The following is a 16864-nucleotide window of genomic DNA, read 5'->3' as shown; positions in this document are numbered from 1 at the left end:
ATTAGGGGGGGGCAAAGTCAATCCTAGAGGGGGCAAATTTTTAATATACTGTGTTGCATTGGCAGATATAGCAGGGTACAGACGGGCACTTGTCCCCCTCCTCCAAAAGTGATATTTAACAGGAAAGGGATGATATCTTGGAACTCCAATGAACAAAAAAAAGTTCGAGCAACATCAAATAACAATATTTCGATAATGACTTTTCGGAATACCAAAGAATACACAACTAAAGTTTAACATAAATAGCGACTGTATCTACTTTATAATTACAGGTCCAAAAGGTTAATAGACGATTAATATGTACCAACAGTTTTGGGCTTCTCTGCAGAACTGATTAAGGAAGTCCATTATAAATCGTGCTTCATAATGTTTCCCTCTAGTTTCCAGTATGTAAGATTTTTACGCACAAAGAAATCTAATGAAAATCCAACAACACCATTGTGTTGTGCTATGCAAGAAAATTCAAATTAATTAAATAATAATGGTTACATATTATCTACACTTTGATGAATTGTGTAGGTATTTAAAGTTTCTTTAATATATATATACGTACATGTGTTGCTATGAAGTTTGAACTGCTTAATCTTTAGTCACTTCGCTGTGCGAACAGTGATGCAAGCGGCAATACTTCTTTCATTCGGCACCAGAGTTCAGCATATACAAGGGATATATATATATATATATATATATATATATATATATATATATATATATATATATATATATCTTATTTAAATACATTACATGATCAATTCATACGCCAAATTGTCTCTCAAATGTGCGCGCTCCTTTTCCTGAAAATAATTGTTCGTGCATTTAAGCAGCAACAATCTGAAGTATATATTTGGCCTTACTTCTCTCTCTGGTAATTTAGAATGCATTACAGAGAAGAATCATATTGAAATCGAAGGGAGCAGGAAAATCTTTAGATCAAAATATTTGCAAACTGAAAACAATATTGATTTAATAGGACGCAAATAATTCCACGAGGTGCCATGGCATCCTCTTTAACATTTTCTTTTCAATTAGATCGTTTTGGCTCCCAGAGCTTTGGACTATAAGAATAGCAGAATTCGCACTTGCGAGCGAAGCGAGCAAGAAAATTTTACGGAATGTACTTTTATTTGTATAAAATTTGAAAGCGAGGGGGCAATTGCCCCTCTGTGCCCCCTGCAACTGCCCTTTGGGCGTCTGGATGAAAAATTCAAGAAAAACTTGAAAACTAATTCCATCTTGAGTATCCATTTGTACTGCTATCTTAGATTCTGCTAGTCATGTTTTTTTACTTCAATGTTTGCCCCCCTAGATTGGACTTCCGACCAAAATTGGGAGGGGGGATAATCCCCTTTCCCCCTGCTGTGGTTGCAGCACTGTTTGTGAGTGTCTCTTCATCAATTTCACGTCATCACTCATTGTCACGATTAGCTCGAAGTGGCAGAAAGGCAACGCTAAGTAACAAAAATCAAATATACACTCCCTCTCTCTACCACATGAATCACTATTACCAATAGGTAGACTTCGGAAACTAAAGATTAAGCAGTTCAAACTTCATAGCAACACATCCAAGAAAAACATCCAAACACATTAGGCACCTTTCATACAAGACTTCTCAAAATGTCACAACTGTTCTAGATACTACAAATTACGAAATCATTTCCGGAAATCAGAATCAGGAAGAGATTTTCTCCCCCTAATCCTAGTACGACATTATTTGGAATCCCACACACCTTAATAAATCACAAAATCAATAAGTCTTTTTGTTATGTTGCTAGAGTAATAGAGGATATAATTGTAAAGATTAGTGAGAATTCCAGGTAGGAATATGTTCTGTATTTTTCACAGGGGGGCAAAGCAGGCTCTCAGGGGGGGCAGTTGCCCCCCATGCCCCCCTCTAGTTACGGGCCTGCTTACCTATTCTACTGGAGTGGTTATTCCTACAGTATTATGTAAAAGTTGGTCTCTTTAAGGTTAAATACGTATTTCCTTTTTATATTATAGCTACAGGCCGATTTAAATATACCCATTGTATACAATATTGAATGTGAAAGGGCCGGACCCTGTGGCCGAGTGGTTAACACATCGCGCTGCGACGCCAAGGGTCCCGGGTTCGAATCCCGCTCGGGCTTGGTTGTTTGTGAATTTCATAATTTCATCACTCATCCCCATCTTCGCAAATTAGCCAAGAGCCACAAAACGCGAAGTAAAATAAACTAAATCAATCAATCAATCGAAGTGAAGGCACCATCCCTTCGGCCACACATAGAAAACTACATGCATCATCTGAAACAAAAAATGCATAAAGTCTGTAGCTCAGACGAAATGTTTAAGCGCATCATCTGGAAAGAAAAACGCTTCAAAGTACAGTAAAACCTCGTTAATCCGGACACCGATAAGCCGGACTTCGCTTAATCCGGACAGGCCAAAAAAAAAGGAGAATGCAAAGTTTTAAATGTGGCTAGAAGTCAACAAGAGAACTTCCCAAAGAAATGGCAGTCAACCATTGACGAAATTCTGTTTCCCGCAGACTTTGATAAGTTGATAAGTTGACCGGTTTAACGAAAGTCCGGATTAACTGAAATAACCTATAGAACAGTAGAAAGTGCATTAAAACTCCGTTTATAGCAACAAAACACGTTTATTATGGTGTATTCAAAGGGATAGGCCTAAATACACTATACAGTACAGTAGAAAGTCTGCGGGAAACCAGAATTTCATCAGTGGTTGACTGCCTTTTCTTCTGGGAAGTTATCTTGTTAACTTCTAGCCAAGTTTAAAACCTTGCATTCGCTTCTCTTTTTTTGCCCTTTTCCTTTTGCCTGTCCGGATTAAGCGAAATCCGGCTTATCGGTGTCCGGATTAACGAGGTTTTACTGTAATACTGCTGGGTGGGCGCCGGGGCCGCTTCCAACCGTTAGAAAAGTTCCCGGATTTGAACCGGTCGGGGATCGAACCCGGGACGTTGAGCATGGTAGTCAGACGCGTTACCGACTGAGCCACCGCGGCCACCACTGAGCCACGTATAATGTCTGCACCATTGATTAATTTTTCTAGTTCCACATTATTTCTTATTCTCCATACATCATATTCTATCTGTACCGGGCCAAAGATCTTCCTTAAAATTTGTCTCTCAAATATACTTAGTTTGTTTCTATCCTTCTGTGTTAGGGTCCAGGTTTCAGCAGCATATGTAACCACTGGTCTTATCATAGTAAGATATATTTTCATTTTTGTATTTCGTTTCAGAAGTTTCGATTTTAACAGGGATACATTTGCATAATAGGCCTTATTACCTTTCTTTATTCTTTCGTCTATTTCAGATTCTATTTTATTGTTTTCATTAAGTGTAGATCCAAGGTATGTAAAGTTACTAACACATTCAAAAGAGTAATTATTTATTAATATTGATCTGTTATTATTCATGTTTGTTCTATTAATATTCATGTATTTAGTTTTCTTTTCATTGACTTGGAGTCCTACTTTTGCAGCTTCCTCTACTAGACTTATAAATGTTTCTGAAAGAGCTTTCTTAGTTCTTGCTACAATAGCTACATCGTCAGGAGAAGTATTTATTTCACACGGGAACGCTCAACTAAGCTTATATTACATTTCTTGGATCTGAAGTGACGCATGCGTCAATTATGAGAAAATAAGTATTACTTTCTTTCACTTCAGATCCAATAATATAAGCTTAGTTGAGCACTCTCCTATATGAAGAAATTAGAATGTAGAAATGCTCATTAATGTCGCAGAGCAAGCTGTCCTTTTTCTCACAATTCACGCATGCGCAGCATGCACCGCATGCGTTCAGCAGACGCCTCTGGGTCCTGTAATAGTTATTGTAATATGTCACTATAACATGCATTGTATTTTGAGTGCATTTACCCGTAAGTAATGAGCTTCTTGTACGGCGATTTCTTCTGAATTGGTGGTGCCATTACTGTCTTCAGTAGCATCTCAATTTCCGTCAGATCACATTTCTCGTGGTCGTCAAAGGTCTTCTCGATTATTGGGTAGGAAGTCGATGGGTCCGTGTGGAAAGCGAAGAAGGGCTCTGTCCTCATCTTCTCCACCCCCTCCTCGGGCAAGTAATACAGCGGCTTCTTTGCTTTTGGAGGAAACACCTTCTTGTTGTAAATCGCCAGAGGCCAATGTTGGGTCGTGTGCTGGAATTATAAGTAACCAGTGACGTCAACTATGAAGCCAAGGCTTGGAAACTTGCTTTTAAAAGTAAACAAATTGAAAGCAGTAGGTTGAAAAAGTAACAAGGTTGTTTTTGCTTAGTTGAAAAAGTAATTGCAGTTTCTCCATTTAAGGGCAGGAGGAACAGTTTGTGTCCAGCCAGACGCGAGGACCTAACTGCTCCTTTCCCACCGATCTTTCCTCGCGGGAATACCACACTTCCGATGGCGTAGAAAAACATATGAACGGAAACAGAACAGGCTCAAGATTTCATTCCCGGTTGGAAAAATCGAAATGTCCATTTGATTAGACGTAATTTGAGTTGCCTCCTATAAGTAATATACGTGATCCTATAAATACTTATTAATCATATTTTTCACAGATCGTATCTGGCTTAATAACACTGTAAACAATGGTTTTGTTAAAAGTAAAATTTCAACGGTTCTCTATGTTTTGCCACCTGCTGATTCCGAAAATGAGGTCAAAAATTGTCAATCACCCACCATTTTTTTGTAACAATAAAAATATAATTCTGCATTATTATTGCAGCATGCAGTCCATAACAAGCTGATTGGTAGGCAATATTTAAAATATTTTTATATCTTTGCTCCAACAATACACTAGTAACTTTAGGCCATTGATGTCTGCATGAATGACAACAATTAAACTTGTTAAACAATCCAACTGAAAAATTTGACAACAATTAACTTTTCAACACAATGCTGTGATTTAACTGTTATGTCTACTTCTCATATCAGTAGCAAGTTGTCTGGAGGAAAGAAGCTTTTCCTGAGTGTTCTTCAGTTCCAGTGAGTGTTTTGAAGCAAAGACAGAATCATGTCAAGAAGTTGGGTAAACGACAGGGGAACAATTTCTATTATATATCTGTGGTGAGTTGACCTTAAAAGCAACTAGGAAAACATTTATTCTTCATGTAATAAGAGCTTATGAGTGTTACTTTGAGAATAAGATAGACGATTTTTGATTGATTGATTGATTTAGTTTATTTTACTTTGCGTTTTGTGCCTCTTGGCTAATTTGCGAAGATGGGGATGAGTGATGAAATGATGAAATTGATGAATGGACATTCACAAACAACCAAGCCCGAGCGGGATTCGAACCCGGGACCCTTGGCGTCGTAGCGCGATGTGCTAACAACTCGGCCACAGGGTCCGGCAATAAGATAGACCAGTGGTTTCCAACTTCAAAAGGTCCGAGGGCCAAAATTATATCCAGCAGTTGATAGGCGGGCCGCATTTTTTTTTGGGGGGGGGGATTAAAAATTACAAAAATTGTAAGTACTGAACTGAAAATGTAGTACTTTCGCATGACCTAAATTTCTAAAATGAGGCAATAAAACAATGGAATTACAAATCAAAATTGTATAATTACAATTTATTTCACAAAAACCCAATGCTTATTGATGAATTGAAAGAAATTAAAGACACACCATACAAATAAGAATCCTTCATAGTAAGTGTTCAATGTGAAAATTGAGCCCGATCTGCTTCTTTTATTAAAGTTGTATTTGAATTTCTGTATTTGAAAGTCTCAGAAGGTGAAGAAGTGAAGAATCTGCCAGTTGGCTTCTGTAGCGGTTCTTGATGAACTTCATTGAAGAAAAAACACTTTCACACGTGTATGTGCTGTCGAACATCGATGTCATTCTTTGCCCAAAACTACGAAGGTTTGGAAAGCTTTCCTTTCAAAGGTATTTGAAAAACTTTCTTGTCTAGTTTGAAGGAACACATCGCCTTGCAAATCACGCAATTCAAGTTGGAGAGAAGCTATTTTAATTTTCAATCTTACGTTTTTTGGAGATATTGCTCATTTCGGTATTTGTACAAACTTTAACAATCAGTCCCAGTACAATCCGAGTTGGAACACTGGAAATCTCTTCGTACTTCGTGCGTAGTAAAACAGATCTCTATAGCGCCTCTCTCCATTTTATTTCTGAACACAAAGAGTGAAGCCTTCGCGGAAGCGGGTGGGTTCATTCCACATAGCGAAGGGATGGAATGCATGGTGTGAAGAGAAAGTTACGTCACTTTAGATTCTTCTGATTATCATTATTGACTGCAAAATCAATTCTACCTGTGATATTGTCTTTCTTCACAGAACATCCGTTCCTTCAGTAAAAAAAGAACGTATTTTAATAAAAATACATGAAATTAATGTATTTTGCAAACTGGCCTTCGCGGGCCGCAGAAAAAGGCAACGGGGGCCGCACGCGGCCCGCGGGCCGCCAGTTGGAAACCCCTGAGATAGACGAAAACAAGAAATGGGCCCCTGATATCTGTTGTGCGAACTGTGTAACGCTTTTGAGTGGCTGGGTGACAGGATGTCGTCATATGCCTTTTGGCGTTCCTATGATATGGAGGGAACCTAAGGATCATATAACAGACTGCTATTTTTGCTTGACAAATATATCTGGAATAAATTCGAAATCAAGGTATACAGTGAAATATCCATCACTAGAATCAGCAACTCGACCGGTGCCTCATGGACCTGGAGTTCCCATACCTGCTCCACCGGATAACATAAGTGTAACGGAACAAAGTGAAAGTCTTCCTAACAAATGTCGTGAATTGCATAATGATCCTGATTTTGTGGGGAGTGTTTCAACAGCTGAACCTCACTTAATAACAGAAGAGGATCTTAACGATTTAGTTCGAAATCTAGAGTTAAGTAATGGTAAAGCAGAACTGCTTGCATCGCGATTAAAAGGATGGCATTTGTTGGAGAGTGACACTAGAGTTACTTTTTTCCGGCAACGCCAAAAAGACTTAGTAGATATGTATGCTGAAGATAAGGACCTTGTTTTCTGTTGTAACATCGATGGTCTATTAGAGTCACTAGGTGTTGTCCATAAAAGTGAAGAATGGCGTTTGTTTTTAGACTCTCCGAAAACAAGTTTGAAAGGAGTGTTACTGCACAATGGAAATAAATATCCAAGCATTCCCGTACTATATTCCTGGGGCATGAAGGAAAGTTATGAAAACATGAAACTGTTATTAACAAATATCCAGTACTGTAAATACTCTTGGCAGATATGTGGAGATTTAATCCTAAGGGGAAAGCAACTAGGTTACACCAAACTTTCCTGTGTAAATGGGACAGCAGAGAGAAAAAATCATTATGTTAAAAAAACTGGCCGAAGAAAGAGTCACTCATCGCAGGACAGGAGAATTTGCTCGGAAACTATAAGTCAGAAAATTACAGAGAACTTGTCAGTAATTTTATTCCGAACCATCATGCTCTGGGGTGTAATATGTCTCTGAAGATACACTTTTTAGACTCCCACCTCGACTTCTTTCCACAAAATCTTGGGACAATGAGCGACGAACATGGAGAACGTTTCCACCGGGAAACTGGTGAAATGGAAAGGCGCCACCAGGAAAAATGGGCTCCAAATATGTTGGCAGATTATTGCTGGACACTAAAAAGAGATGTTCCTCAAGCAAAGTACAGCCGAAAATCAAGTTCGAAGACATTTTAGATATGCCATTGTGAATAATATTGCATCGTATCACTATGAGGCTATATAAGATTTGTATGTACCTGATATTTTGTATGTACCCTGTTACTCAAACTTCATGGGTGATGGAAAAATTCTGTAATTAGATTTGAAATCAGCACATCAAATTCAATTAGAATCACCCACAACTTCTCTTTTAACAGAGAAAAACTTCAATTTTGTTGGACAGTGTAATCAACTTGAAGAACCGGTTCCACTTCCATCATGACAGTTCCTTACATATTTGAAAACTTTTTTTTTGTTGCAGTTACTTAACTTGTATTTTTCCCATAAAGTCGTATTTCTATCACTTTTGGCCAAGATGATGAAATTGAGGACTAAAAGTGGTAAACGTTGTAAGTGCCAAAAGCGAAAGTGTTGGGAAATCGCATCGTTCCGCACATCAGCCCGTAAGAACGTTCACACTAATGACCTCTTTACACACCCTTTGAACTACTTAAAGGGCTACCAGCCACATTTCACGTTTACCACATTATAAAGCATGGCACATTACACAGTTTAACGTGGAAAACGGTGTTTGAATTATTTTGGCACTTACAGCGTTTACCAATTTTAGTCTTCAATTGATGATGGAATGCTGACAAAGAAGAAAACCCATGGTCAAGATGGGACTCGAACCCTGGAATTTCGGTGGTGAGATCGAAAGGGTTACTTAATTTGAAATATATGTAGGTTATGTCTTTTTAGTTGAAAAAAGTAACTGGATTGCGGTTGCTTAGTTGAAAAAGTAAGTGGGTTTCAGTTCCTTTGTTGAAAATTAAGCAGGTTGCTCTTGCTTTACTGAAAAATGTTAGAGTTATTTATTTATTTACAGATACAGTACGTAACGACCATTTTATACTAAAACTGTAACAGCAATAACAAAAAAAAACAAAAATACAAGATGGCTGAAAGAAATTAGAACTTGTACATACATTCTTAATCAGTGGCGCAGGAACGTTTTTCATTTGGGGGGGATACAAAATTCAGCCTCCCATATATATATAAACACACATACTACTGCACCTAGAAATACATTTCGGGGGTCCAACCAAGTGTTGCAATAATAATAACAATAATAATAAATAATTATAATTATAATAATTAAACTAAAATATTAATTATTGTATTGTTGTTATTACATGAATAGGTAAAATACAGTAAAAGAATAGCGATATAAAAGCATATATTCATTATCTAGCTTACGTGTAGTTAAGATCGCCAAGATTTGCATAAAAACAACTGCCCTGGCAAGGAATTTAATGTCAAATAGAAAAATAATTGAATATTTATTGAATAACAAACAAGGAGTTAGATCCAATTAACGAAAAGTAAACTTTCTGATTAATATTTTATGGATATTATCATTAGTTGTGTGCATAAATCTTTTGGAACCCTTCAAAGCCGTATGATACAAATTCCTTGCCTTCCAATAAGTTCAGCGGAAATAACCATCGATTACATAACAAATGCTAAACAATTATATTTTGATTATTTACTTTTACTTCTTGGTAAGTCTTTCGGGGGAGTGTCCGGACCCCCTCCTAAATACGTCCTTGATACTTGGGTATTGTGTAGGCATGGGAAATATTCTATTTTAGAACAGCACACACGAATGTCCTGTTATTTAATGCAAAATTTGCATAACTATTTTTCTTTGTTTTTCTTAGAATTTATGTTTTTTTTTTCTTAAACGGATTTTAAAACCAGATAACAATTCTGAAACATATAAAGCTGTGGACTTCGTTCTGGCCTTATTTGAATTTAACGCTGGTTGAGATTAAAGGGGGTGAGGAGGATCTTGAGACACCCCAACCAGGAATAATCATCTCCCACCCACTGAATATAGAAACCACATTATGAATATATCATACTTATAGAGTTCCATTTCAGTTCATTCTAATTTTAAATTCCCATAGCTACGCATAAAAATATCTTTAAACAATTTATGGCAGATGTGTACCACATCCAATGTCTTTTTGAAGCCATGTATTTGGTATTTACTCAGATATCTGTAGGGCGTTGTATTAAAAAAAAATAATAAAACTGAGTTGACATGGTTCCCGATCAACTCGTAAGAAGTCTAACTTTGAAATTTGTGAAACATTTGACAAAGCATTTATTTGTTACATAATTTGCTGTACCTAATGACACTCATCAAGCACTGAAAGTATTATCATAACATATACAAAACCGAAATTTCGTATGTAGTAGTATTAAATGCAGATACATTCGTGTGTCTTAGGGTGACATGCCAATTTCTCGTTTATGTGAAAAGGTAAACTTTAATGTAAGCAAAAGCATGTGCGCGTCACAGTTAAAGATTTTCGCATCTACAAAGAAAATCCAAAACACATTCCCACCTCGCTGGCCTCCGTGATGGATGGGTTAGAATAGCGCGCTTTGACGCCAGAGGTCTCAGGTTGGGCATGTGAGTGTTCATCAATTTCATCATATCGTCACCCATCCTCATCTTTGCGATTGGCCAAAAGTGGCAGAAATGCGAAGTAAAATAAACCAAATAAATCAATCAAACATTCCCATCCCACTCAAAGACCTTGCGAATCCAATCCAAAATCTACCAATAGAACCTGCAGTGAGTTTCATTTATCTCGTGCATTCTGACTAATGTAATTTTATTAGAGATTGACTTTAGGGTTTAACTTACAATGGCGTTGTGTTTGTCTTGCATTCGATACCAAAATTAGATTTTAAGCAATTAATGTCGAATTATAAGTATATCTAATACATAGGTAAAAATAATTCCCTGCCCCCTCCTCTGATAATATCGCAAATTGCACCCTGTTTAAATGTCTAGGAAAAATTTCATTTCACCTAGGAATGATATCGCGATGCGATGAGTCGAAAATTGTCACAGCCTCATCTCGTCTCCTGTGTGGCGAGGTCCTTCTCGTTATTGTTTGTGTTAATTTTTGTTTCGGTTTCAACTCGGAAGTCATTAAAACTTATTCTAGATTCACTTCATGCTCAGATAGGCTAATCGGGACTCTATTTTCGAAATCTCTTAATATATAAGTTTAAGTATAGTTTTCCGAACACCCCCTTACAAAGTTATGAAAAATATGGGTGAGGTACAGCAGTACATTGTACCCCCCCCCCCCCCAAGTTGGTCTGTAGTGTCGCGTCTCGTTCGTGTAAGTATTTCGTTTTGGAAAATTCCATTTTAAATATTTAAAAAAAAATGGGATCATTCATATACCCTTCTGATGAAGATTTGTATCTTAACTTTGAATCGACACCTCATTTCTTTAGAAAAGTGTATCCCCCCCCCCCTTACGCAAAGGAGCATTCGTCTGCAGCGTGATTTTCTGAGAGCAAATCTGATTCCATCGTTCCACACACATTTTAAACAATTTTCATCTCCTTAAAGAGGTTTACAAGAACTTAAGTCAATGAACTAACTAGTAGCAACCACAATGTATAGTGGAACCACAAGCAAAGCAACCTGCGCACACCCGCGACTCCTGTTCACCATACTCCCGCGAGGAGGGGAGGTGAAGAGTATACCATGCTTCCTTATGGCCCGAGCTGAACGGAAGAAGGGAAAGGGGACTTTTCGTCCAAGGTTTTTTCCTTGTGGTCGCTCAATAGTAGAATAAGTTTAGAATGGTTTGAATTTCTGTAGTAAGGAAGATAATGTTTATAAATTATAAACAATATACACTTTTTTATTGGGCGAACTGAAAATAGGTTCTTTTAACAGTAGCACCTTGCGTCTGCTGTCAAATTACCAAGGGGGGGATACAGGGGGTACAACTCGATTTACGGATTTAGGGGGGTACAGTACCACCTTCAAAAATTTAGGGGGATACAATGTACCCCTGTACCCCCCCGTTCCTGCGCTACTGTTCTTAATCATTGTCTGAAACACTGTTCTGGAAAGAAAGTGTCAACATTTGGAGGCAGGTTACACACCTCGTCACGTCATACCATATAAACTATTGCACTTAAGCGCTTTGTATACAATCAAATTAATCATGTACAAGTCGTTGAATTGAACGTAAATGAAAATCATTGACCAGCGTCTCTATTGGAAATCTTGAATGGTCTGAAATTACTATTTTTTTATAACATAAACGATAAAAGAAACTTCGACAATTCACATTTGACCAAAGAAGCATGGAAGGAAATAATTAGACTAGCGATTAGCCGTAACAGAGATATTTTTTTTTATTTCCGAAGAAGTAAGACATATTAGAAACTCGAAAGAAATGTGATGTTGATGTATCTTATCGAGTTCGCTTTAGACGGAAGCATTCCTTTATCATTTTTGCTAGCATAAATGATACGTAAATGCTTCAAAATAATTCATACCAGATTGTACGTACTTTATACAAAAGCGAGAGCATTTCTTGGAATATTTCGGCTAGCTTTTGCGATTACAATGTACAGTGGGATCCTTGAGTATTACCGTGCAAATTGTCCATGACTATTTTCATTAATTTTTACCTTACATCCGATGTGTTTTTAAGCGATGGATTTGTATGTATGATGGTGCAGAAGTTGTCAACAGCTTGTTTTGAGTTTTATTTTAATTCTTGAAGCTCCTATTGGGTCAAATAAAGTAAACGAACATGGTGATGGACAATTTGCACGGTAATACTCATGGATCCCACTGTACAGGGCACGAAAGAGACATCGAGGAACACCATCTATGGTGAGTGCACGATGTTAAAAAAAAAAAATCATCCATACGTGCACAGTAACGCTATAAGATATGTATTTATTCAGCGCCATTCTTTTGTAAGTAAAACCATTTACTACGAAACGTTATTCCTCTCGCTTGAATACTTATCGTCTTTTAAAAATATGAAGTGATACATTGTTTACATCTCACGCGGCCGCCATTACATCTGCATTCGGGACCTAGAGGTCGCTTTTCGATAATCGATTTCAAAAGAATGTGCTCTCATTGGTCAACAGTCAGGCTTGGATCGTGTTAATTAGAACCATTGCTAAATATAAATTCTTTGACCGAACCTTGGATCCAATGAGAAAAAGGACGTTGTCTTTCACGTCATTTCCTTTTAAGCGTTCAATTCAAGGACTTGTTCATGATTTGTTTGATCGTGTACAAGGCGCTTTACGGAAGTGATTTTTGTAGGTTGTTGCTGTTGAAACGATAAACAGCACACACCTTTCGTATCTTGCAAGGACTGGGATATTTTTAACAACTTCTATGATTGTGTTCACTCCATGATTAATCTACAGGAGGAGCATTGTATCTAGTGTTACATAGAAACAGAGAGAGCCGCCTTGGTGGCCATCCCTGATAAATGATTGATTTTCCTTTTCTTCAATAAGATATTTTATTAAATTAGTTTTTTATTCCAAATAACTCACAATTCAGAGTCCACTTCGACGATCTGATTTTGTTATTACCAAAAACTGAAAGGCCGCTTGTGCCCTTGTCTTCGATTACTGTTAGATACTACCGAAGACTGAACATCTTTTTTCTCCTCTACCGTTAGTAATTACGAAAGGGTGGAAGACCGCTTGTATCCTTGGTCTTCGATTACTGTTAGATATTACCGAAGACTGGAGATCTTTTTTCTCTTCTACCGTTAGTAATTACGAAAGGGTAGAAGGCCGCTTGTATCATTGGTCTTCGATTACTGTTAGATATTACCAACGACTGGACATCTTTTTTCTCTTCTACCTTTAGTAATTACGAAAGGGTGGAAGGTCGCTTGTATCCTTGGTCTTCGATTACTGTTAGATATTACCGAAGACTGGATATCTTTTTTCTCTTCTACCTTTAGTAATTACGAAAGGGTGGAAGGTCGCTTGTATCCTTGGTCTTCGATTACTGTTAGATATTACCAACGACTGGACATCTTTTATCTCTTCTACCGTTAGTAATTACGAAAGGCTGGAAGGCCGCTTGGGCCCTTGGTCTTCGATTACTGTTAGATATTACCGAAGACTGGATATCTTTTTTCTCTTCTACCTTTAGTAATTACGAAAGGGTGGAAGGCCGCTTGGGCCCTTGGTCTTCGATTACTCTTAGATATTACCAAAGACTGGACATCTTTTTTCTCTTCTACCGTTAGTAATTACGAAAGGCTGGAAGGCCGCTTGGGCCCTTGGTCTTCGATTACTGTTAGATATTACCGAAGACTGGAGATCCTTTTTCTCTACTACCGTCAGTTATTACCAAAGCTAGAAGGCCGTTGGAGCCATTGTGCTTCATTGCTGTAAGATTTTACCTTAGACTGGATATCCCTTTTCTCTTCTACCTCTAGAATTTACGAAAGACTAGAAGGTCGCTTGGGCCCTAGTCTTCGATTACTGTTAGATAGTACCAAAGACTAGAGATTTTTTTCTCTTCTACCGTTAGTAATTACGAAAGGCTGGAAGGCCGCTTGGGCCCTTGGTCTTTGATTACTGTTAGATATTACCAACGACTGGATATCTTTTTTCTCTTCTACCGTTAGTAATTACGAAAAACTAGAAGGACGCTTGGGCCCTTGTCTTCGATTACTGTTAGATATTACGGGAAACTGATTTTTTTTTCTCTTCTACCGTTAGTAATTACGAAAGACTAGAAGGCCGCTTGGTCCCTTGCCTTCGATTACTGTTAGATATTACCAACGACTGGACATCTTTTTTCTCTTCTACCGTTAGTAATTACGAAAGGCTGGAAGGCCGCTTGGGCCCTTGGTCTTCGATTACTGTTAGATATTACCGAAGACTGGATATCTTTTTTCTCTTCTACCGTTAGTAATTAGGAAAGACTAGAAGGCCGCTTGGTCCCTTGTCTTCGATTACTGTTAGATATTACCAACGACTGGAAATCTTTTTTCTCTTCTACCGTTAGTAATTACGAAAGGCTGGAAGGTCGCTTGGGCCCTTGGTCTTCGATTATTGTTAGATATTACCGAAGACTGGATATCTTTTTTCTCTTCTACCGTTAGTAATTACGAAAGACTAGAAGGCCGCTTTGGCCCTTGCCTTCGATTAATGTTAGATATTACCGAAGACTGGAGATCTCTTGTCTCTTCTTCCGTTAATTATTACCAAAAAATGGAAGGCCGCTTTGGCACTTGTCTTCAATTACTGTTAGATATTTCCGAAGACTGGAGATCCCTTCTCTCTTCTTCCGTTAGTTATTACCAAAGGTTGGAAGGCCGCTTAAACCCTGGTCTTCGATTACTCTTAGATATTACGGAAGACTGAATATCTTTTTTCTCTTCTACCGTTAGTAATTACGAAATACTAGAAGGCCGCTTGTTCCCTTGTCTTCGATTACTGTCAGATATTACCAACGACTGGACATCTTTTTTCTCTTCTACCGTTAGTAATTACGAAAGACTCGAAGGACGCTTGTTCCCTTGTCTTCGATTACTGTTAGATATTACCAACGACTGGACATCTATTTTCTCTTCTACCGTTAGTAATTACGAAAGACTAGAAGGACGCTTGGTCCCTTGTCTTCGATTACTGTTAGATATTACCAACGACTGGATATCTTTTTTCTCTTCTACCGTTAGTAATTACGAAAGGCTGGAAGGCCGCTTGAGCCCTTGGTCTTCGATTACTGTTAGATATTACCGAAGACTGGATATCTTTTTTCACTTCTACCGTTAGTAATTACGAAAGACTAGAAGGACGCTTGGGCCCTTGTCTTCGATTACTGTTAGATATTACCGAAGACTGGAGATCTCTTCTCTCTTCTTCCGTTAATTATTACCAAAAAGTGGAAGGCCGCTTTGGCCCTTGTCTTCAATTACTGTTAGATATTTCCGAAGACTGGAGATCCTCTCTCTCTTCTTCCGTTAGTTATTACCAAAGGCTGGAAGGCCACTTGAGCCCTGGTTTTCGATTGCTCTAAGATATTATGGAAGACTGGAGATATTTTTAATCTTCTACCGTTAGTTATTACCAAAGGGGGGAAGACCGTTAGAGCCATTGTGCTCGTTTACTGTTAGATATTACTGTTAGATATTACCGAAGACTGGACATCTTTTTTCTCTTCTACCGTTAGTAATTACGAAAAACTAGAATACCGCTTGGGCCCATGCTTTCGATTACTGTTAGATACTACCGAAGACTGGACATCTTTTTCCTCTTCTACCGTTAGTAATTACGAAAGGCTGGAAGGCCGCTTGGGCCCTTGGTCTTCGATTACTCTTAGATATTACCAGGGGCGCCGACTTGTCCAAATTATTGGGGGGCTCTGATCACTGAAATAAATTAATGAATGACTCACTCCCTCCCTTTTTTAAGTTTTAGCCTCAGTCTTCGGAATCTCATAAAAGCTCATGAATTCCTCAAAAATATCAAAATTTTTATTCACAGTTCGAATGCAGAATATTAATTGTCCATGGATGGATATGTCTCAAGTTTCGTCAACAAAATATTCCCGACTTTTAATATCTGCTACCACGGAGCGCAAAACAGATCTCTCTAATATATCAATGATCTCGTTATGAATGCCATGTGAGAGCCATTTGTAGACAGAACGTCCCGTCCACTACCCTAGTTCATGCACATCGTCTTTTGAATTTTTTTTTAGTAAAAATTTTAACAATTCTCATAATTACATACTTAGTATATAGTAATAAGTCATGTGTTTTGCTGTCTCTGGTCATAGCCCCCCACCCCCCTCAAGGTTGATGGTTTACCGGTCTCAGCCCCCAAAGTTGATGGTCTAGATTCTAGAACATTTCAAATGTGTATTTAAAGTTAAGTTCCTGTGGCACAATTCAGAGTAAACTTTACAAGAGAAGCAAAAATAATACATTAGATCCTCTTATAAAAGATTATTGGGGGGGCTCTGCCCCCACATCGTTAACATTGGGGGGGGCTCGAGCCCCCCCCCAACCCCATGGAGTCGGCGCCTATGGATATTACCAAAGACTGAAGATCCTCTCTCTCTTCTTCCGTCAGTTATTACCAAAGGCTGGAAGGCCGCTTGAGCCCTTGTCTTCGATTACTCTTAGATATTACCGAAGACTGGAGATCCTTTTTCTCTACTACCGTCAGTTATTACCAAAGGCTAGAAGGCCGTTTGAGCCATTGTGCTTCATTACTGTAAGATTTTACCTTAGACTGGATATCCTTTTTCTCTTCTACCTCTAGAATTTACGAAAGACTAGAAGGTCGCTTGGGCCCTAGTCTTCGATTACTGTTAGATAGTACCAA

The 16864-nt window shown here is 38.2% G+C and overlaps 1 protein-coding gene across 1 annotated transcript in view; it reads right to left on the bottom strand.

Moving 5' to 3' along the window:
- The window catches only part of LOC145996305 (ionotropic receptor 75a-like), a 66493-nt gene that overhangs the window by 30673 nt on the left and 18956 nt on the right, over window positions 1-16864 (bottom strand). Inside the window, exon 6 of the mRNA XM_083132737.1 lies at window positions 3883-4163. Coding sequence (XP_082988863.1) covers window positions 3883-4163 — 281 coding nt within the window. The remainder of the gene's footprint in view (window positions 1-3882; window positions 4164-16864) is intronic.

This window comes from Lepisma saccharinum, chromosome 12 (genome assembly GCF_977018435.1).
Source record: "Lepisma saccharinum chromosome 12, izLepSacc3.1, whole genome shotgun sequence".
Lineage (NCBI taxonomy): Eukaryota > Metazoa > Arthropoda > Insecta > Zygentoma > Lepismatidae > Lepisma > Lepisma saccharinum.
This window is presented reverse-complemented; position numbering and strand designations above follow the sequence as displayed.